This window comes from Passer montanus, unplaced genomic scaffold (assembly GCF_014805655.1).
Source record: "Passer montanus isolate IOZ18808 unplaced genomic scaffold, ASM1480565v1 scaffold172, whole genome shotgun sequence".
NCBI classification, from domain to species: Eukaryota; Metazoa; Chordata; class Aves; order Passeriformes; family Passeridae; genus Passer; species Passer montanus.
Window position 1 is genome coordinate 204,338 of NW_024364493.1, and position 24,306 is coordinate 228,643.

The 24,306-nt window shown below is 42.8% G+C and overlaps 1 protein-coding gene across 1 annotated transcript in view; it reads left to right on the top strand.

Moving 5' to 3' along the window:
• Positions 1-524: 524 nt before the first annotated feature.
• CPXM2 (carboxypeptidase X, M14 family member 2) overlaps positions 525-24,306 on the top strand; it is a 66,532-nt gene continuing 42,750 nt past the window's right edge. Inside the window, exons 1-2 of the mRNA XM_039704350.1 lie at positions 525-1,199; positions 22,156-22,265. Coding sequence (XP_039560284.1) covers positions 887-1,199; positions 22,156-22,265 — 423 coding nt within the window. The 5' untranslated portion in view covers positions 525-886. The remainder of the gene's footprint in view (positions 1,200-22,155; positions 22,266-24,306) is intronic.

The window sequence follows — 24,306 nt, forward strand, 5'->3', positions numbered from 1 at the left end:
AAGTTAAAAGGGGGGGAGGGAAAAGCACCGCGGAAGGGAATAACTTCTGTGGATTGAGTTCTTTGTGCCGCTGTCCCGCACCCCCGGTACCCTGCGTGCCCAGTGCCAGCAGGTGACCCCAGCCAGGCTCGGGCTCTGCCTGCCCACCCCTCTCCCGGGGGAGGGAAACGCTCCGGCCGCGGGCTGGGAGGAGAGGGCTGCCTGCCAAGCCGCCTTTCCTTGGAATCAGCGCTGCCTTGGATGAGCTGCGCGCAGGAGGAGCGGGGAGCCCGGGCAGGGAGCGGAGACGGGACACGGCGGCACCGGGAGCTGCGGGCACCCGCCTAAGGGGGAGCGTCCGTCTGTCCGGGTGTCCGTCTGTCCGTGTGTGCGTGTGTCAGAGTGTGTGTGAGTGTCCGTCTGTCCGAGTGTCCGTCTGTCCGAGTGTGCGTGTGCTCGAGTGTCTGACTGTCCGTCTGTCCGAGTGCCCGTCTGTCCGAGTGTCTGACTGTCCGTGTGTCCGTGTGTCTGAGTGTCCGTCTGTCCGAGTGTGCGTGTGCTCGAGTGTCTGACTGTCCGTCTGTCCGAGTGCCCGTCTGTCCGAGTGTCTGACTGTCCGTGTGTCCGTCTGTCCGACTGTCTGCGTGTCCGTCTGTCTGCGTGTCCGTCTGTCCGAGTGCCCGTGTCTCCAACTGTCCGAGTGTCCGTGTCTCCGTGTGTCCGACTGTCCGTGTGTCCGACTCTCCGTGTGTCCGTGTGTCCGGCGGTGCCTCTCTTCTCGCTCCGCGCAGCCCCGTCCCGGCTCGGGCTCCATCCCCGCCGCTCCCGGCGCGCTGTCCCAGCTGCCCAAACTCCCTTTGCCCGCTCCCCGATAAAGCTCCGGGACCCCCGCGGAAGGCAGCCCGTGATGATCGCCCGTGGCCGCTCTGGGCTCGGCCTCGCCCTCTGCGCCTTTGTGCTGGCTCTGCTGGGGGATGTGTCCCGGGCTGTCCCCATGGACGATCAGGATTATTACCTGCAGGAAATTACCAACAGGGACCATTATTACTCCTTTCCATATCCTGGGGAAGAGTTCTTTCCTTTCACGGAGCAGCCCGGAGAGGAAGGACCTGTCCGTGCTGCTGAGACAGAGGAGAAGCCAGGGTTCAAACCGAGCAGGAAGGAGTTAAAACAGAAGAAAAACAGCAAAAAAGGAAAATCCGTTCTTGAAACGCCACCAGGTAACTTTCCACCTTCTCCTCCAGAGTTTGGAGCCTGCTGAATCTCACACTGACTGTAACTTTTAGCATTAATGAATATCCAGTTAATGGCAGTCTTGGTAATAATAACAATAAATGAAGTTGTGGTGATGATGATGACAGCACATTAAGTTTTAATATCCCACAGACACCTGCAGAACTTTTACATTGAAACAATCTCTGCTTGAAAGGGAAAGAGTTAAAGAGTCGGAATGTAGTAACTCTGCTGTACTCTGGCTAGTCTGTGGACTTTTCCTTCTTAATTATTCTTAATTACACTTGGCAACTGGCTTGCTGTGAAAGCTGCTGTTCTATAGGCAAAAGAACAGACAGATTTCATAGTAAAAGGTGATTATACATAGTGACATCTCACCTTATCCCTTGTCACTTCAATCTAAGAGAGGCTTCTGAATTAATTTCACTTCTAAACATATGAATTTCTCTGAAATTTCACTTTTAAGCCCTCCAGAGGAAGATATGTAAACAGAGATCTTCCTGGAAAAGACTAAGCCCTAACAAGCTCAACTTAATTATCGACCAGTTAAGTAAAGAAATTAAACAGCAGCGAAAATGCCTTATAATAAAATGCTCACCCTTAATTCCATTTTCTAAAGTTTGCAGAGACTTGATCAGCTTTTACCACCCACTTGTTCCCATCAACACCTGATTGCACCCCCCCAAAAGAGCAATCCCTTCCTGTGTTCCCTGACTGGTTTGGGATACTTAGGGGTAAGTTTGGTCCATGAAGTTTAGAGTTGTAAAATTTGGGGCCAAATCTCACTCCCCTACAGCTGAACTTCCCTTTACTTCAGGAGGAAACTTCAGGTTAATGACTGGAGCATATGGCACAAAATCTGTGGTTTAGAACCATCAGTACAGCAAAACAGCGTTGTAGAGTGGCTTTAACTTTGTCCAGTGACATCCAGCAGGTAGCGAACAAGATATCTGAAATTTAATGTTAGCAGTAATAGAAATTAATTAGCATTTGTGCAACAAAAATATGGGTGTTTATGCTAATAAATAGTGATAAGAAAGTGTAATTTCTAAATCTGACATTTCTGTAACCATTAGTGGGGCAGGCAACTTGGCTTGTCAGGGTAACTCCAGGCAGAAGTCAAGGGTGGTGGCAGATGCACCTTGTCTGGGGAGCAGAGACACCAAATATCCATGTCCCTGTCTCCTCAGCAGCTTCCCAAGGGGACGACCCTGCCTGGACCATCTCGAGTTCATTATCTCAGTGTGGTCATTGCAGTCTGCATGAGATCTGAGAATATTCTTGTTGCAATGTGTCCTTTGCTTGGTTTTTTAAATTACGGAAAAAGGCTCTGCCTTCCACCTCCACAGACTGAATCGGGTGGATTGACAGGACAAGGGGGAACACTTCCCACTGCCAGAGGACAGGGTTAGATGGGACTTTGGGAAGGAATTGTTCCCTGTGAAGATGGTGGGGCCCTGGCACAGGGTGTCCAGAGCAGCTGGGGCTGCCCCTGGATCCCTGGCAGTGCCCAAGGCCATGTTGGACACTGGGGCTGGGAGCAGCCTGGGACAGTGGAATGGACTGCATGATGTTTTAAGATTCTTTCCAACCCAAACCATTCCACAAATTCATGACCATGGGAAACACTTGGATATTAAAGCTCTAATTAGGTTTTTGATTCCTCATTGTGGTGGAGACAATCGAGATTTCCATCCTGTGGTGGGATGTTCTGTGGCTCATCTCTGCTTTCACCTTCCCTGTTGGCTTTTTCCCAATTTTCCCAGCACTTGGGGGATTCACACTTGCTCCAAACCTAATAGTGAAGGGAAGAGAATCCAATCCATGAGGGCAAAGTTTATTTATCTTTACAGACTGGCATCTTCCTTGCTCCCCACCTGCTGCACTGAGCACAGGGGGAGAGGCTTGTGGTGCACCACCAAAAGCAGCTGGGAATGGCTCAATCCCTCTGGGAATGGCTCAATCCCTCCTTCTGCAGCAAATCTGGGCTCTGGACACAGCTGAGCTTCCAAGCTTTCACCAGCCATGTGCAGTAAGAGGTTTCAAAGCCTCTGAGCTTTTAAAAAAACCTGCCAGAGGTACAACAAGCACCTGATCTCCTCCACCCAACTCCTTCTCCTCGACCCAGGACATGGCTGTTTGACATCAACTCAGCAAACTGGCCTTATTTATCTGGGAGAGTTCAGTGAGTTCCCCTGGGAGCACCTGAACAATTTTAACTGCAAGAGGCATCATACTCTTGAACACCCAGTGAGGAGAAGGGTCACCACTCGTTGCAGATGGGAGTGAAACAGGAGGGTTCCAGCAGGAAGTGTCAGGCAGATTGAACTGCAGTGCTAAAAGTCCTGGCTATAATATTTAAAATTTCTCTTTTCTCCCCACCCAGAGGCAGGCAAGGGCAAGGCCCTGCCAGGGCAGTAAGTCTGATGCTTAGTGTCATGTCCCCATGTCACCAGGAATCACTTTGGAGTGAAGATTTGACAATCTGGCCCTCACAGAAATGTTGAAATATTAATTCATACCTATATTTACTCACATCTGGATGTTAAGAGGCCAGCTGTAAATCATAATAGCAGCTGTCAAACAGATATCAAAAGTAATAATAACCATAAATCTGGCTGGGTAAGAATGAGTCTTCTGCTCACATGTACACAACTGTGTTTATGCATCTCTCCAGAGGTGGAATTAATTTATTGGACATGCAGTAAATACCGAAATTTGGGGTTTGTGAGGCTCACTGGCAGCCAGGACATGTGGGATTAATTAGTTGTAACAAACAATAGCCTGGCTGGGAGCTGGGATGGGGAAGGAGGAGCAATGGGAATGTGTGATGTGCCCTTTGGCTGAGCAGCTGGACCTGATCAACCCCAGCTTTGAATCAAAGTGGGAATCAAACAGAACACTCTCAAGGACATGGCACTAAACAGATGACACACACTCCATTTATTTCAGCTAATTACTGAAGGTGGCCAGGATACAGATATTTGCAGCCTGTGAAATATTAATGTAGAAAGAAATCCAATTGATGCCAGTGGGTTTGCAATTTTTGGTTTAAAATATTAGAATTAATATTTGCAAATCATCAATTCAGGTAAAAGTTGAAAGTATCTATCTGCCTCTTTGCCCTTTAAATTCCTCATAAATTAAGTGGTACTAGGTCATCCTTGGAAGGCAAACAGCTGGATTGACAGGTTTTGTGTATATAAACAGATTTCCATTTTCTAATTCCATCCTTGTTTGTACAGGCCTCTGTCCAAAGCCCATTCAAATCAGTGGAAAGAGTCTTGTTAACATCAATGCTTTTCTTTTATGAGGCTTTTAATAGAGTTTGATACATGGTGCCTCAGCTGCCATCTGTGGGGCAGATCCCTTCAGGGTCTGGGGGTCTGGCTACAGGCAAAAATTCATCATCAAGAGATTTATAGGGCTGAGGTGCCCAATAACCTCCTCAGTGTAGCCCAAATCTGCCACAGTGAAGTTTGTAATTATTTTGATTTGATCTACAAAACTTAAACTTGTAGTTCTTGTAGAGCCATACCTCAGTTCTGAATGTATTTAGAAACTAAAGGAGCGAAGTTTATTTGTATGGCAATGCTCAGAGTGGGGCTTAAAGCACATTTGTTCTGTATTTCACAGATCTCCCAGTCTTTGATCTCTGCACAACCCAACATTTGCCTGTGTTTAGCTGAAATCAGGATTTCCTTTGTCTCATCTCATTTGGTGCTTTCCCCAGGCTTGATGAAACTCCTCACATGAATCAGTGTTTACTTGCCCCATATTTGTTTATTTTTCTGCAGTCTTGCCACCTGTTCAATAATGCAATTCTTAAGGGGTTTGGGTTGTTATTTCCTTTTAATTCCTGTAGTGCATAGGATGGGCCAGGTCTTTCCTGGGACATGTGTGTGAGGAGGAGTCAGTGAGGGAAGGCAAGGAGAGGATAAAATGGACAGTGCAGGCAAACATGGAAATAATCCAGCAGAGAGAATCTGAATTTATAAAAATAGACCAATAGTACTTTAATTGAGATGTTTATCAAGATGATGAAAGCTTGGAGAGAGATCAGTGAGTGAATGAGGAGGGAAAGCTGAATCACAGGGATGTTATTCAGGAAAAACTGGAGATATTTTGGTGCCAGATGGGGGCGAAGATCTGAGGAGTGTGTGAAGTTAAAAACATGACAGGTTTGGGGTGTTACTGGCACTAGAAAGAAGAAATGACAGAGTGACACAGAAGGCATTGAACTGACAGCTGAAAGCACTTGAGACCTGGTCACCAAGATCCAGCAGCACAGAATTTCTCATGTGCTGGGGAAACACCAGTGCTGCTCTTTTCCAGTCCTTTGGTGTCCCCTCTCTTCAACCTTCCTTCTCTGAGCAGCCCAAAGTGGAGCTCTCCTGTGACCTAGAACACAGATTTTAATTTTAAAGCTTTTGCTTTATAATAAGAACTTCTAAGAATGGACTTCCTGGCCCTAGGTGGGTATCCCATGAATTTTAATATGACCTGTATTGCATCCTAATTGCCATATGTGACAAGCAATGTGGCTTTTAATGAGTTTTCTTTCATCTACCAGCCTCTATTTTCTCCTCAGCACTTCTAAAATATGCAGAATAATGTAACGTTCACTGTTCCATTTAAGAGCCCATCCTTTAAAGAATGTCACAACAAAAGAGGGCAAGGGATGACTAAGAATGAATAATGAGCAATACCCTCAAAATTGGCCAAATCTTTTTGATTAGCATCTTTCCTTACCCATGGCTTCAATGAATAATGTAACACGAGAAAGAAAAAAAATGGGAATAAACACATTTGATTATGCCAGAGGAAACCACTTTCAAAGATAATTCTTCCAGCAGCCTTCTCTGAATTCAACCTCATGTTTAAGGTGAGAAAATTGTCTCTTTAAAAACACGTCTTTAAAAAGGGGATGATTTCAGTGAATAGATTTTATTAGTCTCAACGTGAGCCTAGAGCTGTTCCTGAAATGCCAGCAATTATGAGACACTCATTAGCTGAATTCAGTCTTGGGGTTTAATGTTATTATCTGTTCAGTGAGCTGGCTAGACAGGTCAATCCCATGGCTCACAACCAAATTTCACTTATTTCTTTTGGGTTTGGAATGAAGGTTTCTGTCAGCTATGTGAGCTTCAAATCTGTCAGAAAGATGAAGTGGTGGAAGTAGAAGCTGTGGTGCAGAAGAAGTAATTTCCTGATTTTTCAATATCTGACTTGAGATTTTTAAGTCTTGCCCAATTCACTGTGTAAAAAGTAAACTACCAAAAGACTGGTGGTCAGAGCTGGGATTTAAGTGTCATATTCACACAGTGGCTGCTTGTGACTTTGTTGTTATTTTGCAAAGGATGCTCTAGATTTGGTCTTCTTGTCAGGCCTGTGGTGAGGTGATGTCTGTGGGATTATTTGGTCTGTGGAAATATAAATGTGTGCCTTTATCACTGTGTGCCCCAGGAAAATGGGAACAAGTGAAGCTCTGATGTAGTCAAAATTACTTGACTTTAAAAATGCACTTTTAAATTCAGTGCCTGGGGAATGAAATGAGGATGTTCAGAGGAAACTGGCCAGCCCAAAGATGGGTCTCCACCACTGCTGCTGTTTGATTATTTTCCTGATGAGGATTCCTGAACCACAAATTCCTGCATCTTTCAGGGTCAAGCCTTGCTCCAGAGGAGCTTTCTTCTGGCTATTTCAGCTTCAAAAGGTGTTTGGTGGGGTGTTTGCATATCTAATCAAGCAATGAGAAACACCTACATCAAACCATTAGTAAAACACACTGCAATGTTAATTTATTACATTTATAATTTCCTTGTGGCACAGCAAAAGGAGCATTTATGGTTCCATTCCCCTGTGGTTTTAACATCCCAGTGTGAGCAAGAACAGGCTGTTCTGGATGTCTGCTGTGTGCTGGAAGGGATGGAGCACTATCAGACAGGAGCAAGGCTTTTTATTCCTCATGCACGTGCCAGGCAGTGCTAAATCAACTTGGCAGGTGTAAGGGGAAAACTGCTCCTCTTTTCTACCCGCAGCTAAAAATGGCAACAATAAAAAGGTGAGAAGAGCAAGAATAATGAAGAGATGCCAGATGGTGGCTCAGGGAGTCAGAGTGCCTGTGAAGGCATCAGAGTGAGTCTGTGGGTCACTTGAGGTATCTTCAGAGCACTTGGGCTTAGCTGTTAATCCCTCCAGCCCTGCTCTAATTAAATTACAAAGAATGTTCTGGTGAGTCTGCTGATAGATATCTAAAGTCCTCTTTTGGACAAAAAATGCTTCCCTTCTGCTGGGGAACATCCTGGTGTTGTGGAACATCCATTTATTATGGGTTAAATGGAGACAAGGAAAGACAAGGGCTTCATGCCTCATTTGCTCAGTGATTTACATTAAAAAACAGGTTGTAAAGTGATTTTCTGATTCTGGAGAGGTGTTTAAAGGAGCTGTCTTATAAATGGGAATCTACCCCAATACGCTGTGAAGCATATTTTATAATTCATTTCAAAGAATTACATGAGATAATACTGCTTTGTCAGGAGTGGAGAAACTCATTTTACTCTTGGCTTAGGAAGAGTGAGTCTTTTCCCATTCTGACACATGAATGCCCCCCAAACCTGCCCTGCCTGGGCTCTGTGGGGCTGCCTTGCTGGGATTTGACATTGCAGAAAAGTGAAAAAAGGCTGGGAAGCTCCAGAGGACCACAGTGAATTCCAGCAGCTGTGACTCAGGGCTGGAGCTGAGCTGATTCAGGAGTGAAAGCACCCAGATATGGGATTAATCTTCTGGGTTCTTTTTGTGGTTATTTACCTGTAAATATACAGGTCTGTAAATAAGAGTAAGTAATAGAGTTTTGCTCCTGCTTTCATGCAAGCATTAGCAGGATGCTGTAATTGCAAAAGTGCTGCTGCAGCCAACATGCCAAGCAAGGAACACAGTAAAAGCTGTGTCCATGACTTAAACACAGATCACAGTTATATGTCTTTTCTTGCTGCTACAGAGTGTACCAGCTCTTTGGCTTCTAGCTACTGACACAGAAAATATTACTTTCAAAGTGGATAGTGGAAGTGATTAATTGAGGTTTTTTTATGGGGGGGTTAATTGCTTACAGATTTATTTTGTGGTTTACTTTTTTTTTTAATGAATTGCCAGACAGCCTTCATGTGTGACTGTGCATCAGCCTAGGGCTGCTGGTGAATTATTTAAGGTTTGTACCTGGCAAAACTGTTCTCCTACAATTGATGTCATTCCCAAAGACCAAGTGCAACTGAGATCTTCCATGAAGTTTGTAATAAAGAATTATGTGTATATCTAAAGTTATAAACTTAAAAAATGTGGGAATTTTGAAAGTTCTACAGTGGGACTCAGCTGCAGAGTCCTCTCTTCATGTTGATTCTTTCTTTTGGACCTCAGTAGCTCATCCAGACAGTGAATGACCTGGTAGACCTGGATGACCTGGTAGACCTTCCTAAATCTAATTTTCTTGCTCAGGTTATGGAGCTTGAGTGCTTCCTGCAGATTATTTCTTCCTTATTCTCGCATGTATCACAAATTTAGTGGTTTTCTTGTTGCTTCCCCTCATTTTGGCTCTATGGGATTAATCCTTCTGGCCGGGACCTAGAAGAGATCCTGAGGGTGAAGCCCAAATGTCCCTGCTTGTCTTCCAGGAGGTCTGCAGTCCCCACTGTCCCCAGATTTGCTTTTTAGCTGTTCTCTCATTTGAACTTTAGAAGCACAGCAGCCTCCCATTTCAGGGGGGTTATGTTTGAAAGGGGGAGCACAGAGTGAGGCTGAGCATCCCCTTCCTTCTCCACATCCAGGATTTTGGGTAAATGCCAAGCCCATGAACCATCCTGGCGTGCTGGGACAAGGTGTTGCTTGCAGTGGGAGGAAACTGGAACCCATCTTTGTCCCTCTTTCCCAGAAAACAGGGTATTTTTATGGTCTCCCCTTCAAAGATACAACAGTTCATGGTGACAGATTTATGGCTCCTCACATTTTAGGGTGCTCCTAAAACATCTGCCCAAGGAAGGGAACAGTTCTGAGTGTTTTGGAAGAGCTGATCTCAGACCTGGCTGTCAGCACTCCCTGCACCACTGGTACCACCACCCCTTAGGCCAGATTTTGCTCAAACACAAACTTTTTTCCCCTCCCCAAGATTATTTTCAATAGTGTAATGAATTTTCCTCATGTACAAGACAGAAGATGTCTGAAAATAAGGGACCAAATCTCAACCTTCCCTCACTGACTGATAACAGAAACTGCAATTTCAACCAAACAACCTTTCCTATGTGATTGCCTCAAAGTAGAACTTTAGCCCTTGACAACATGATTTTTCTCCTTTTTCCCCTTAATTGCTCATGTACTGAAAAATATTGTTAAAGATTGGACTGGATGATCTTGGAGGTCTTTTCCAACCTGAATGATTCTGTGATTCTGAGCTGCTGAAGGCATTTCAGAACCAGTCAGAATTGTGTTTGTCATCACAGGCTGGATGGGCAGTGCCCTATCCCAGAGGACAGACCCAGCTGTATCCCAGAGTGTGTAGACTGCACTGCCTTTAAATTCCAACCAAAAATTCCAATGAGAGCTCTGCCAGAAGTAAATCTGGGCTATACATGGTCTGTATAGATGGCTGCTGGGGAGGCTGGAGTTTCCCATGGTGAATCTGGAGTGGATTTGGGTTTGTTACAGGATGGGGCTGACCCAAGAAGATGGGGATGCTTTCAGTGCATGTCCCTGGTGCAGGAGGCTTCCCCAGGTGAGGCCAGAGCTTTTAGGCTGCTGGGGAACAGAGGGATGAGGAGAGGAGTAGCCAGGCCCAGCACACACCCCAGATGAAACAAAGAAAACAGTGTGGCAGCTCTCCTATTTTATTAGGAGATATAATACTTATATATATAAAAATATATTATAAGATGTATTATATTATATAAATATTATATAATATAAATATAATATTTATGAGGGGTTATTTTGTTCCTCAGCCTCCTCTGGATAATTCTGGATCCCAGCAGATGTCTGCAGTCCAGAATTCCTGCAGGCTCCCCAGATGAGTGGCTCAGATCTAGACCAGTTCCTTTGCCTTTCATTACATGGAAATGGCAAAAAAGGGACCCCAAAAACCTTGATTCCATCCGGTAGTGGAACAAAGGATTGGGGAATCATACACAGAATCAGAAATGTGAGTGAATCTCTGAGTGTTCTTCCAAAGACCTTTGAAAATGCTGACAGAGGGAGTCCAGGTACTGCAGAAGCCAAGAGATGGATGAAGGGATGAGCCCCAGAGAGGAAAATGGATAAATTCCAATGCAGGAATGAGGGCTGAGGGGTCTGAGGCTGGTAGCAAGTGGAATCCAAAATCCTGCAGACACATCTGATTTGTTCCATAATCCAAATTTGTACTTGGCTTTTTTGGTGCTTGAATGCAAGTCAAATGGCAATCAGACATGGAGATTCCCTGCTGTCTTGCAAGAGGAATAAAATGGGAAACTTTTAAAAATATGGTAAAAAAGTGCTAGTATGGAGTTAGTGCAGATAAAATACCACAGAACTCTTTGAAAAAGTGGACAGAAAATAGCACAGAACTTTTCCTCTGCGAATCTTTCCATATTTCTGCTCATTAATCCTGAATCAGATTTTTTTTCCTTTCCAATTAGGAAGTGGAAAAATGAGGAGTTTTATGCTCAGGGAAGCTTGCCTTGAAGCTTTCCCTATTCCATGGCTTTTCAAGTGCAGAATACCTGTACTTAACAAATACTTTTGGCTCCTGTGGATGGGAAGGAGGCTGGACTCTCCAAGGCAGCACTGGAGTTAATAAGTCCCAAATCATGACCTGAACTTTTCACATTAACACCTTGATGTTTTGCAGTGCAGATGAATCTCTTGGTGACAATATAGGCACTTTTTTTTCCAGGGAAAGGATGTCAAACCTCACTGGGCAACTGATAAAAATTAGATTTTATCTGAATGCAGTCCTGAGCATTCCTCCTTGGGTCCACAGGCTGGGAAATGCATTTCCTTCAGCTTGGATTTTTGGGCTTTTTTTTTTTATTTTTGGGCTTTCAGCCTGGAGCAGGCAGAGATGACTGCAGTCAGTTTTATACTCACTAATAACTCATACTCTAATTCATTTGGAGCTCCTGACACACTTTGCTTTGAACCAGTGAGGCCTCCAGTGTGCTAAATGTGGAGCCTGTGATTATGAGCCTTTGCTGGACCACGGCTGAATTGTTAAACAAAGCAGAAAGATGTTTGGACAGAATGAATTTTGGGAACCGTAGGAAGCTGGAATAGGGAGAAGGGAGCTCTGAACGTCTGGGCTGGAGAGGTGCCCACCCTTGGAGATATTTGTCTGAACCTTGCTTGAACTGCTTTATCTCCTTTGCTCCATAGCTTGGAGCTGGAGTTCCACACCAGCTTCCCAGCTCAAGCTCCAAACCTTCCCTGCAATCCTCCCAGAGATACCCAAAAGCAATGTCCTGCTCAATTTTAGCATTTCTCTTCCTGCAGACAGGAAACTCAGAGCCTTGAGAAAATGCTGTGTGTTCAGAATTTAAAAGGTAATAATCAAGCTTTTAAATCCACAGATTCCTGGTGCTTGCTTGGGCTTGAAGCATTTTAAAACTTATTTATTTCCGTAAGATGACATTTCCATTATTGATTTGAAGGCAGGTAGAGAAGGGGAAGTTGAACAGAAAGACTCTGGTGTGTCCAAATGTCATCTTCACAATGGACACATGAAAGCTAAAAAGTCACCTGAGAGCTGAAACCCTTGGGAAGATGAGCAAAAACTCAGTTTTTGCTGAAATGTGGGAAAGGGAGAGCCTGGCTGCACAGGGGCTTTCTGAGCTCCTTAGGAATCATGCCTTCCTCTAAAATTACTTTGGGGAGGAACTGATTCCCTTTGCAAGCTGGGCTCTGTCCTTAGATTTCCCATGTTCTCCAGTGGGATTCCTGTGCTGCCCTGGAGTTTGTGTCCCCTGAGTGAGCCCAAATGCCAATTACAGATTTCCTCTTCCCAAGGGAAGCCTCTCATGCTCCCCTACAATTCCATCCTCTTTTCTTTTTTTTTTTTCTTTTTTTTTTCCTGGGGCTTGGTTTGGGGTATGGTTGTTCTGGTTGTTGGTTTGTTTTGATATATTTGGTTTTCTTTTTAATAAAAGAGGGTACTCACTCTTCAACCCAGGCCTGGATTTGATTTTCTCAGATCTCAGAGATATAGATATGTTTTGAAATGTTGCTTCTTGATGCTTTGAACTCTTAAATCCTCTGCTCTCAGGGTGCTTCTCAAGGGTGCAACAGCTTGGACATAGTGGGATTTTAAAGGAAACAAGAAAGCTCTGTTATATGAGTTCCTAAATCTTTTGCTTTTCTGCACTTCTGAATATATCCAAAGAACCTCTGGTTATTTTCTGTGTGTACCTGGCCAATTTTTTATCCCTCCACTGAACCAGTTTTCCACTGTTTGGGATTTAAATATATAAGTTACTTCTGACATTTTAGTGCTGTCTTAGAGCTGTGTATCAAAGAATACTCAAGAATTCAAAGAATTCTGTGGATTCAAAGAACATGCAGTCTATCAAATGAATAATCAGTTAAATAAAAAAGAGTAATTAAATGAAAAGCAGACAACCCAACCCAACTTATCTTTTCTTTTTCTCTGCTCTAAAACTTACACACTGATTCCTTTTTAAGGGTTGGGAAGGAGTACAAAGCTTGAGTTCAGGTTTATTGTAGCCACACAACTTTCCTCTGGAATCACTGCCTGAGCAACAGCTCCAGGCACTATGAAAACTTCCATGCCTTTTGAGAAGCATTTGGGTTTATTAATTTGTCTTATTATTTCCTATGAAACAATAACAACAGATGTGATGCTAGAAGGAAGGAAAAAAAAAGTGTGTAAATGTCTAAACTTGCTAGAGCAGCCACACCAGGTCTTCATAAAACTCAGACCTTACACTTTATAAAAGGTTTTAAAAGCAAGCTGGATTGGTTTGAGGTATTTCCTGTCACAGGCTCCTTATATAGGTGGAGTATTTCTCCCAGATGTGCAGCCTGGCAGCGGGCTGGGCAGGGAGGGAGGGCAGGGTGACAGCTCTGAGGGACCCTGGTGCTGCAGCCGAGCCTCCCGTGATGCTCCCAATGCTGCTGCAGGAGAAGGAATGACAATTCCAAGGGAGAGGCTTGGCTTGGCAATCCCAGCCCATCTTTGGGGGTGTTGCTTGTGCATGGAGCTGCGTTTGCAGCTGTGTGTTCAAACTTTCATAGCAGCATGTTGTTGGGAAGATTTCAAATCCAAAGCATGGAAGGATTTCGTCCATCCAAAGGATGAGTTTTTCCCAAGGCAACAGGACTGATGGTCAGGTCAGAAGGATGATCCTCACCCAGGTTTCACTGCCGATATAGACTGCTACTAGTCTGCACTTGGTTGGCAATTAGAGTATTTTTAATAATAAAAATATGAAGGGTGACATCTTAACTCTCAGCTAATGACTAATGACTCTCAGCTCGTGCCTCTTCAGCAGCGTGGCTCTGGAGTTTCCTGGCTTGCATCAGGAGCTAAGTCAGACAGCTCAAGGAGTAAAGAACACACTAGGAAACCCACAACTGAGGAGCCAAGTGTTTCTATGCACATCCATGATTTACTCCTGTTTGAGCTGCACCATCGAAGGAAGTTCACGCGTCTTTTTCAGTGTCATTTTCAGCTCATTTCTGCCTTGTTGAGAAGTAAAAAAATATGGTTTTGTCTGTGCTGGAGTTGAACTGGAATAAAATTTGAATAACATGAAGTGGAACTGACTGGGAAGTTGCTGATTTCAGTCCTTCTCAAGTGTAAATTTAGCACTTGGGAGTGGAGGTGACTGTAGCAGTGGGGATGAAATTTAATGGCTCGTCACTACTAATGAGAACTTCACAGTTTCTCAGGTTTTCCCTGCTCCATGTGTGTGGGGAGGGTGGGAAGGTGAAAGCTGGGTGGTATCAGAGTGGTGCCATTATTTATTCCAGTGGAATTAGGTGTTTCCAGAGGATTTCTCAAGCTGTTCTTGTGTGTCTCAGCCCCAGGTGAGCAGTTCTGACTCTCAGGGTGGAGCATTTACAGCCCCTTTCCTGTGTCCTCCCACTTGTGTAATTCCTTTGGGCCACCTCAAATCCATGGGCTGTTTCCCCCAAAAGCGTGGCTGTGTTGCAGAGTCCTCAAAAACCAGCCAGAATACTCAGTTAATGTGTATTTCTAGGACCAGGAGTTATGGATACTTTCCAGTTTATTTATGTTTAAGGAATTTCATGACTATGCTGTCACTCTGCCCAGTGTACGTTCTATACCAACTATGGATATATTGGATGTATTTACTGCTATATAAAATTCCTACTACAGCTCTCATGGAGGGAGAGGGGAATAAGTGCACCACAAGCCAGTTTTATACTCATAGTTCTTATGTATTTATCCTATTTTTGGTAAAATGCACTCAAATTGTATTGCTAATAGGATTAAACTTGAGCACTTCTAAGATGCCTCATTTATTGAGCCAGGGCTGTATCTTAAGATCAGAGTTATTTCTGTCCTGGTTTTATACTTGTTAATAGTATTCCAAGTTTTAATGTTTATTTTTGATGGCTGCAATTAATGCTCTGAGTGTGGAATCTCTGCTCTTGCAGTACACCTCAGTGACCTGGTATTTTTAGCTATTTCTGGCATGAAGATGTGTTTTTAATGGTAATTTTTGTCCAGTACCCAGCCATTGTGCAAGTGGTCTGTCTCGGTTTTGTTCTCCATTTTTTTGGCTAAGTCTGTTAGTTTGGCTCTGGAAAAAAAAGAATGGTTCTCATTTTTGATGGCTGTACTCAGTTTTGTGGCTTTAGCTGGAATTACAGAAACTCTTCACCCTGTGCTTCAGAAAAAAACATCAGAGGAGGCATTTTAAAATTAATAGCACAGAATTCAGCCTTTGTCAAAGTTCATAATAAAAAGTTAAGAGCTGATACGATATTTTTCAGGCTGGATTCTTTTGGCCACAATAGCAAATATGTTTTCTTCAGAGTGATTAAATTAAATACCCCTGGAGAGAGAGGGGATCTTTGCAGATATGGGCACAAATTGGAGGGTACCTTGTGCCACATCACAAATCCATCCTGTGCCAGGCTGGTGGCAGCAGAAGGCAGCTCAGGGAGTGAATGTGATGTCTGGAGTTTAGATGAAGCTCTTGAGTCTGAAGGCTTGGCCCCAAAACTCCCAGGCACTCTGGAAACTCCTGCCTCCAGCTGTGCCAGCAATAATAGAGGCTCTTCCTGCTAAATGTTTCATTGCATCTCCAGCCAGCCACAACCTGGGCTTGTGAGAGAGCAAAAATGTGAAAAGTTAATGAGAGAAAATGAAGAAGTGCATTTTCTGAATCTCATTTGGTTTCATGTCAGACCTGACCTAAAGAACCCAGAGAATTCTTCATTTATTCTTTATTTCTTTTTAAATCTTCAGCAGCAGTCACAAGTGTAGGTTGCAGTGCTGTGATAAATATTTCCTCCTGAGAGGAGTGCCTGATGTTGAAGACCTCAATGCAGCATTTGGTGCTTGTCCTGGAAAAACATACAGCTTCAGTGCAACATTAGCCAGTAATTAATGTGGTCTTAGGATAGGAAATGTTGGCATCTCCTTAGTTCTTTATTTGATCTTTGGCCTGGGACTGTAATTCAGTGCTTCAACTCCTGTGCAGGGGATTTGTTGTAAGTGCACTTTGCCTGCTTTGCTCTCACAGCGCTCTGGGAATGAGTTTTCCAGAAAAAGTAAATAAAAGCAAAAGGTGTTTGAGGAACTTTCAGCTGCCTCAAGATGCTGCTTCAGATGATCTGGGGTGTAGGATGGCTGGTGGCCTGAATTCAGGTCAGAAAGGAAACTTTTTATTGTTGTTAGCAACCCTTCAGATATGAGCAGAGTCAGAAAAGCTCTCAGACTGAAATCCGTGGACATTTTTCCAGGGAAAAGCTGGGCCAGTGCAAGTGTGGAGTGTGAGTCATGAACATCTGTGGGAATTTCACACTTCCATGATCACATCATCAAAGCAGCAACATTTAGAGACCAAATTTGCACAACCCCCCTCCATGCCCTCATAAATAAATATAAATTAATTATGTAATATACATATATATAACAAATTATTTAGAAAAATGAAAAGTTTACTCCTTGAACTCAGCCCCTGCAAAGGCTGTTCATCACAGAAACATAATCAAAAGACATTTTCAGCAAGCTGAAGGCTGTCAGAAATGTGCTTTTACTGTTACTTCACCTGGCAGGTGCATTGCAATATTGAAGTACTTTGCCTACCTGTGACCTAAGCAGAACTTTAGCCACAGAAATTAGACTGCCTGAGTTCCCATTAAAAGTTTCTGCTGTTGGAAGATGAATTATCAACCACACTCTTCATAGGAAAACATCTAAATATAGCTGCTAGGGCAAAATTTATGATATTGGCCTCATTTAGAAACTTTTGTGCAGGACCATCAAGACATAAGAATAGTGTGAATGCTCTAATGAACATTAAAGTCTTAATTCCCACAAAATATACTCTTATTTGTGTGCTTAATTTACCCATATCTGTAGGTAAATTCACAGTTTTGCCTCTTAATTGCATGTTGAAGTGCTTTGTTTAAACAAGATTTAATCTCCTGGGACAGGAGATTGTCAGATGCACAAAGCTGATATTTCTCCATTTCCAGATCCCAGTATCTCTGCTCAGGAGGAGTTAGACCAGCAGGAATTGAAGAGGATTTCAGGTGTGGCTTTTATGATATGGGCTGAAGAGGAAACATGATGCTTCTCTCTGCCCTTCCATTTGAAAAGCTGAACATATTCCAAACTTGATGGAAAATTCTCCTTAAGTAAAAGAATTGTTTGTCTGCTTTGCCTCTGAAAAAGGAGGACAGAATGATTTCCTAAATGCACCTCTATTAGATACAAGAGCCATAAAGGCAGTCTGGACTTATCTGGCATTCTTTATTTAGACCAGAAGGGAATAAAATAAATGAGTAATTTAGACAACAGAGATGAGCACAAGTGTTTTCCTTGCCTGCTCATACAGCTGTGTGATGGAGAACAGCTGAAATTGCAGCACAGCAGCTGTAATTGTCCTGCAGGAGAGAAGGAAACCACCTGGCTCTGCAAAAGGTGGGGCTTTGAGCAGAGCTTCAATTGAAGATGCTGCAGCAACAGGACAAAGCCATCACGAGAATGAAACTGCTTTCAAATATCCCTCACACTGAGATTGCAAATTGAGCCCCTACCAGCTCAAGGAAGGAGCTCAGCTGCATCTCCAGGTATTGTTCTTGCTGTGGGCAGACCTAGAATAAGAGGTCAATTCAGACTTCAAGAGATGAGGTGGAGACTGAGCTGATTCTCAGGGTGTTTCTCCTGCTGATTTTAAGGGACAGGGATTTCCCCCAGTGCCCAGATACCAGAACTGGCCTGGCTGAGACTCCTGGGGGAAGGATAATTGGCAGTATTGGACCTTGAGATGTGGCCATTTAGCATTGCTGCAGGAAAGCTCACAAGAACACACTTCCACAGACAAATGTTTTTAACTCTGAATCCAAGCCCTGTCTCTTTTTACTGGAATGAATTCATTTGATCCAGACATCCTAGTAATGCTCATTTCTAAAGTGAACACCTATGCATAGCTGCAAATCACACACAAAATCATACTTAAATATGGGCCAGGAGGGAAGAAATGTCCACAACAGCCCCTTCCCTGCACCTTCAAGCTGAAGGTTTGCTTTTTGTCCCTCTAAACCAGAAATGCTGTAGGTGCATTTACTTGTTGAGTTCTTATGTACACAGGACATGTATTTCAATGTCTCAAAGCCACAGCTGAGTTCTCTGTGTTTTATAATGATTAAATTTTCAGCTGGTTAAAGAAACAACCAAATAATTGGGTCATTTCCAGCTGAATCCATTATGCATTAGATTCACACAATCTCTGGTCATTCCTGCTGTCCAATTTCTGTGGCTTCCCCAAGGTTTTTTCAAACTGGCACAGAAAGTATAAAATCATTAAGACAGCCCTACTGATTGGGTGGCAATTTTCATTCTTTCATGAAATATTTCTTCAAGTTAAATGAAATGTATTAAAGCAATATTTTAAAAAGTAAAGGTTTTATTAATGCCGTAAATCAGTTTATTTTCCTGTATGTTTTTCAAAACTGAGCTTCCTGGTTATCTCCAGTAGCTTTAAGAAGCAGGGGACACACACCCCAACAAAATAATTTATCCAAAATTAAATTCTCAGTATGAATCATATTTTTTTTTCCAGTAGTGATATGGTAACCTCAGGTGGCTTTTGTTGTATTACAATGAGTAAATTTGAGGTAATCAGAAGAGGCTATATTGAAAAATTTGTCCCTACCATCTCTGTACATTACAAATTGGTGTTTTGGTCTACATGCTCCTCTCTTCATTCCTTTACTGATGCTGGAATTTGTATGAAGGTGGAAAACATTTATGTTCCTAAAGTGTTAATATTCAAATATTATGGCTATAAATAGAAAACATAATTTTATTTTAAAGCAAAATCAAAATTCTTCTCTTGTGGAAAACTGCATGAATCCCAACATGTAAAATAAATAAATAAATATCTGAAGGTCTTTGAATGCATATCCTGCTGCTCTTCTTTCTCCCATTTTGGGATGTCCACTGGAGAAAGAGGAGCCAACAGTGGAAGAAAGTATTTTCATTAATTTTCAGTCAAGTATTGAAGCAAAATATTCATGTTTTTTTCTTATCAACATAAAAACAATTGATTTGGTTAGTTAGTGAAGTCACAGCTTAAAGTCTAGAGAAAGCAGGTGTTCTTGTATTAATTTGTATGGATAACTGTAAAAATAAATTCCAGGATAGTATTGAATGGATGGTAAAGGTCTTTATGATTTCACTTGGCATATGGTAATGCTTGAGCAGGTTGGGAAAGGAGAGTGTTGGGAGCATTTCAGGGTTTTCATCAGAGTTACCTGTTCTGCCTCGTGTAGTCCCTGTCTGCCCACACAGCCCAATCTTGGTTTTATTGACAGCTCCTGCTAAATTGAGCATTTCCTAATACAGGCCTGGTAATCTGATATATCCACAGACAACACAAGTAATTCATCCTAGAAAAGTGAAGAGCAGTCAAGCACCTTTCTCTGAGATCCATGTGAACATTTATTATTAAGCTTCAATTTCTCTAGAAGCAGAGATAAACACCAGAACACTCTGGGAATTTTTTTCAGCCTGGAAATACCCATCTTGCAGCCTAAATCCACAGGCAACTCAGGAATTCTGCAGTTTTACAGTGAATTAATGACATTTCTCTGAATAAAACTAAACCCACTTCTCAATACTTGCATGGACAGGTGAATGTCACTGAACTGCTCTGACAGGCAGCTGCCAGGCTCAAAAATAGTGCATTTCCTACAGGTTTCATCAAAATGGGGTTTTGCACAGCTGAGGACAGTGGTGGGTAGATGTGGAGTCTTTGCTTCTTTTGTCTGCCAAGGTCGGGGTTAAATGTGCGAAATGATATTTCTTGTTGGGACTCGGATGTTTATTAGTTCTTATCTACATTAGTCTCACAAACCCTGAGTTCTGCAGCACTTCACTAAAAAACTAAAAATGGAACCCTGTCTCTCTCTCTACAAGGCCTTTTAAGGATAAACTGTCCAATTAAGAAATGACACCTCAATTATTTTCACTTTTAACCCAATAACAAACCACCTGTGCCCTGCAATGCAGTCTTTTTTATCCAATTATACAAAACCACCCAAGCCCATGGAGAGGAAGGTGAAGAAGGTGAACAAGGACCTGCCCTAAAACCCCCATCTTGCTTTATATCTATTACTGTATTCTAAACCCTTACACTCTAAGTTTTCCACCCTGTGATATCACACACTTCCATTCAAACTCCACACTTGTGATATCACACATTTCTACCCAAACTCCACACCCACAATCCCAGTTCTCTCATTCCATTTTGGAAGCCTTCTGCACAGCCTCAGGTCAACACAGAGTTCTCCTGGGCGTCGGTGCCTGGCAGCACAGAAAGTCTGAGCCTGTCAGCAGCCAGGGCTCCAAGAGATTGGGACTGTGCCTGTGCATCCCATGGAGCAGGGATGTGACACCTGGGGTAGCTCCAGGAACCTTTGCTGCAGTTTGAGAGCAGAGAAAAGGATGTGAAACACAGACTTTTCACCTTTTATTTTATAACTCCCACAGTACCTGTAGATCTCCCCTTGATTTTGGTAGGAGTAGAATAAACACTGAATTAAATGGTATTTTATGAATGGCGCATGTAAAACCAGCTTGCTTTTATTTTGCAATTCGCCTTTATTTTCAGCTCAGACCTGGCATGGGTAGTTCTGGGTAACTTCTGGGAATTTGAGATTGTTCACGGAGGAATATACCCCAAAGTGCCAAAGCATTCTCAGGATTGCACCATGAGATTTTATTTCCAAACCTGTCTTGAGGACCAAACTTGTTAAAAAATGCAGGCAGTTCCAAACAATGTAATTTACTCCCAGTAGAGATCTGTCAGAGCCTGAGACTTCTTCCACTTGGAGTATGATGAAAGATGCAACACTCTATAAGGAAATGAAATTAAAACAATCAGACAATCAACCCAAAATCCTCCCAGCTATTCCTTACTCTGCCTTTCATTACACATCCTGCTTCTTCTCTGTTTTGGATAATTGAATTGAAAGCTCTTTGAAATGAGGAGCTGTCTACATTTCAGCTCTTATGTAACACTAAGATCACTCTTGGTACTTCAGAGAATAAAATAATTTATACCTTTTGTCTTTACTACTTCTGAAGGAGACATTTGGCCCTGGATTTGTGTGAGAACTTCCTAAGGATGACCAAAGAAACAGCAGCATGAATTGACAGCCTGTCACATTTTTCCTGAAGGGTTTTAGTTTGTTGTGAACTGAGGAGGAGTCTGGGAAATCTCACACATTGGCAGTTTGTGCCTAATAATGCAAAAATCTGCACCTGAAAGTTAAATACAACCTGAAAGTTAAATACAACCATTTCCACTGTCCAGGGCAGAGTCCCCATCCCTGGAGAGATTTAACAGAGGTGGGGATGTGGCACTTGGGGACAACAGTGGTGAATATGGCAGTGCTGAGGGAATGGTTGGAATTGATGATTTTCAAGGGCTTTCCCAACATAAATGATCATTTTATACTTTGATAACCTTGTGACATTTTGGTGAGTGATTAAAAAGCCAAACATTTGTCTGATAATCACAAAACAGATTTTTCCCAACCTCTTATCTCCCAAAGCCAGAGTTCCAAGCACTGCTTTGCTGAAGTAATGGCATTTGCTTTTCTGTCCTCAAGGATGTGCAGAGTTTGGGGCTTAGGGAGATGGTCCTTGGTTCCAAATTGCTCTGTTTGTGTTTAAGCACCACCTCTGCAGAGCTCAGATCTCTCTGGGCTCCCAGACCTCTGGAACAGATGCTATTGTGCAATGGGAGGAACTCTGAGTGAAGTTTCCAGAAGAGATTTTAATTAGAAACATAATTTCATACAGTAGCTTGGAATGAGTACAGGGAGGGGAAAAAAATCCAAGCAAGAGATGAATAAGAAAACACCAAAAAGAAAAACAAAAAGGGTGTTTTAGTCATGAAGAGCACTTGACAGGAAATACTGTGCATATCTGTGAAAACTGAAGAACAGAGCAAGCAGTAATAACTATCTGAGCCCCTGCAAATGGTGTAAATCTGCATTGCCTCATTGATTTTCTGAGAGCTGCCATTCCTCATTGCCCTCAGCACTGCTCTGCTCCTTTATCCCAGCGAGGACCCTGCCAGCTTGGCACTGCCGAAATCCAGAAACTCTCAATACTTGTTTGTTTTGTGTTGTTTTGCTGGGGTCTTTTTTTTTTTTCCTGTTTAATTAAAATTTAATCAATCTTTTGTTTTGTAGATTGCCCTCCACTTGGTCTGGAGACATTAAAAATTACTGACTTCCAGCTCCATGCCTCCACAGCAAAGCGCTACGGCCTCGGGGCCCACCGAGGAAGGCTCAATATTCAGGTAACATCAATTTTTTCTCCTAAGTGGGAGAATGGCTCCAGGTTGTGCTGCTGAATAAAGAGAACCAGTGGATACTTATTGGTTCTGACTGCTTTGTCAGCTCATGTAATTCAAATGAAGGGGAAACACTGGGGTTGGAGGAGGGAGGAAGGTTGATGGATAACCTTTGGGTTCGTGGGCTCGTTGGGAAAATCTCCAGGCTTGGAGTGCAGATCCTGGCTCTGAGCGAGCAGAGGTGGAGGCAGCTCCCTTCCCTGCTCCCTTCACAGCCAGCCTGCAAGGAAGCTCTCACAGCAAGTTGCTTTTTGCCTTTGTTGTCTGCCTGTAGTTAATGACGGTGGTTAATTGAAAGTGTGGTTTCAAGTGAAACCCTTTCCCTAAGGCAGTTTTTTCAGAAGCAGTGATTATACCATCCAAAAAATGCTTCACTTCAGAACTCTCTAACAAACAATCCTGTTTAGCTTCTTTTGTTTCAGATTAAAAATGAGTTTAGGTGCTTTGCAGGACCAAATGCCATTGTCCCATTTCTCATGCTTCTGTTTCCTACTTTATTTTTAAGGCTGTTCTCTGAATTACAGTCTGTCCAGACTGAAATTGGTACTTTACATGATAAAGCACAACACTTAAGGTCATAAACAGGATATCAGCGCTGAGCCAACAGTGAAAGATCTCTTAAGTTTATTTAATTTATCTTTCATTTTAGACCCCTCCTTTGTGTTTCTCCCCAGCTGAAGGGGTTTGGTGCTTAGGGGGCTAAGGCTGGGAGCAGGAGGGGTGAGCTCTAATCAGCAGTGCCACATTCCATGTGGCTCACTCTGGAGGGGGGGTTGATTTTAACCAATCCATTTTTTATTTTTTAACCAATTTTTAAACCACTGTGGCCCTGCACAAATACCTCTCTGAACTTCTCTCTGGGGAAATGCATACCCCTCCTAATTTTTTTTTTTCAGTGTTTGTTTTGACATATTAAAGTTTGTCAGAAAGCTGAGGATACACTTTGGAAAAGGCAGCTCCAAAGGGGAAGTGGCAGGCAGCCAGCACAGAGTGGGAATGGGCCCTTCCTTTCCAATCCAGGTCCATGGGCTTGTGTGCAGGGTGAGATCTCACCTGCAGCCTTCATATTTTTGTCTTGGGAGAGCCCACTGAGGCAGTTTGCTTCTTTACTTGATATTTCTGCTAGGAAAAAACCCCTCATGATCACAGAAATGGAATGCAGATGATATTCAGGGGGGTTCTAGAGGAGTGCTTAGTTATTTTATTACAATCCTGTTTATATAATGGCATAAAACCAAGGACTGTGATGCAAACCTCTGAGTTCTCTTTTGGTTCTGGCTACTTATTTTCATGCTGCTGTTGAAATTCAATTTATTTAAACACAAGACCACACTGGTTTAGACGAGGAGTCCATCCAGTCCTGTCATCACCAGTAGTGTGTTAAAATAAATAGAAAGGTGATAAGTAAATATATAATATATATATAATATATATATAATATATAGAGTGTTTCCAATGGCTGATGTTTCCTCTAAATATAAACTCCAGTGAAGCCAAGGGCACAGTCTTTTACTGGGAAGCAAAGCAGAAGAAAAATGCCACTCAGCTCTTCCTGAAATTTCCCAAAGTTTGGATTAGACCCATTTTTTTTTTACCCCTACTGAAGCTATAGATACAGCAATTCCCTAAACCCCCTCACCACATAGGATTACTACACTGTAAAAAAAAAAAAAAAAAAAAAAAAAAAAAAAAAAAAAAGGCTTGCCTTTATTTTTCTTTAAAACCAGTTTTCTTTGGGTTTAGTTAAAAATGAATAGCACTAAAACTTTTCTAAACCTGGTCCCTGTCACTGGGGTTGCAGTGCGTGAAGATTTCTGAATTTCACTCATATTTAGAGGGAATTTGCTTTAACCAGGGACAGGTGCTGCAGGTGGCTGATGTGCCAGGTGGGTAATGAGGTCCCTGGTGGTTTCCTTTGCTGCTCAGCACAGGAGGTTGCAGCGTGCTGGGAAAGGCAGAAGGCACTGGGGTGGAAGCTGCTGTGTTT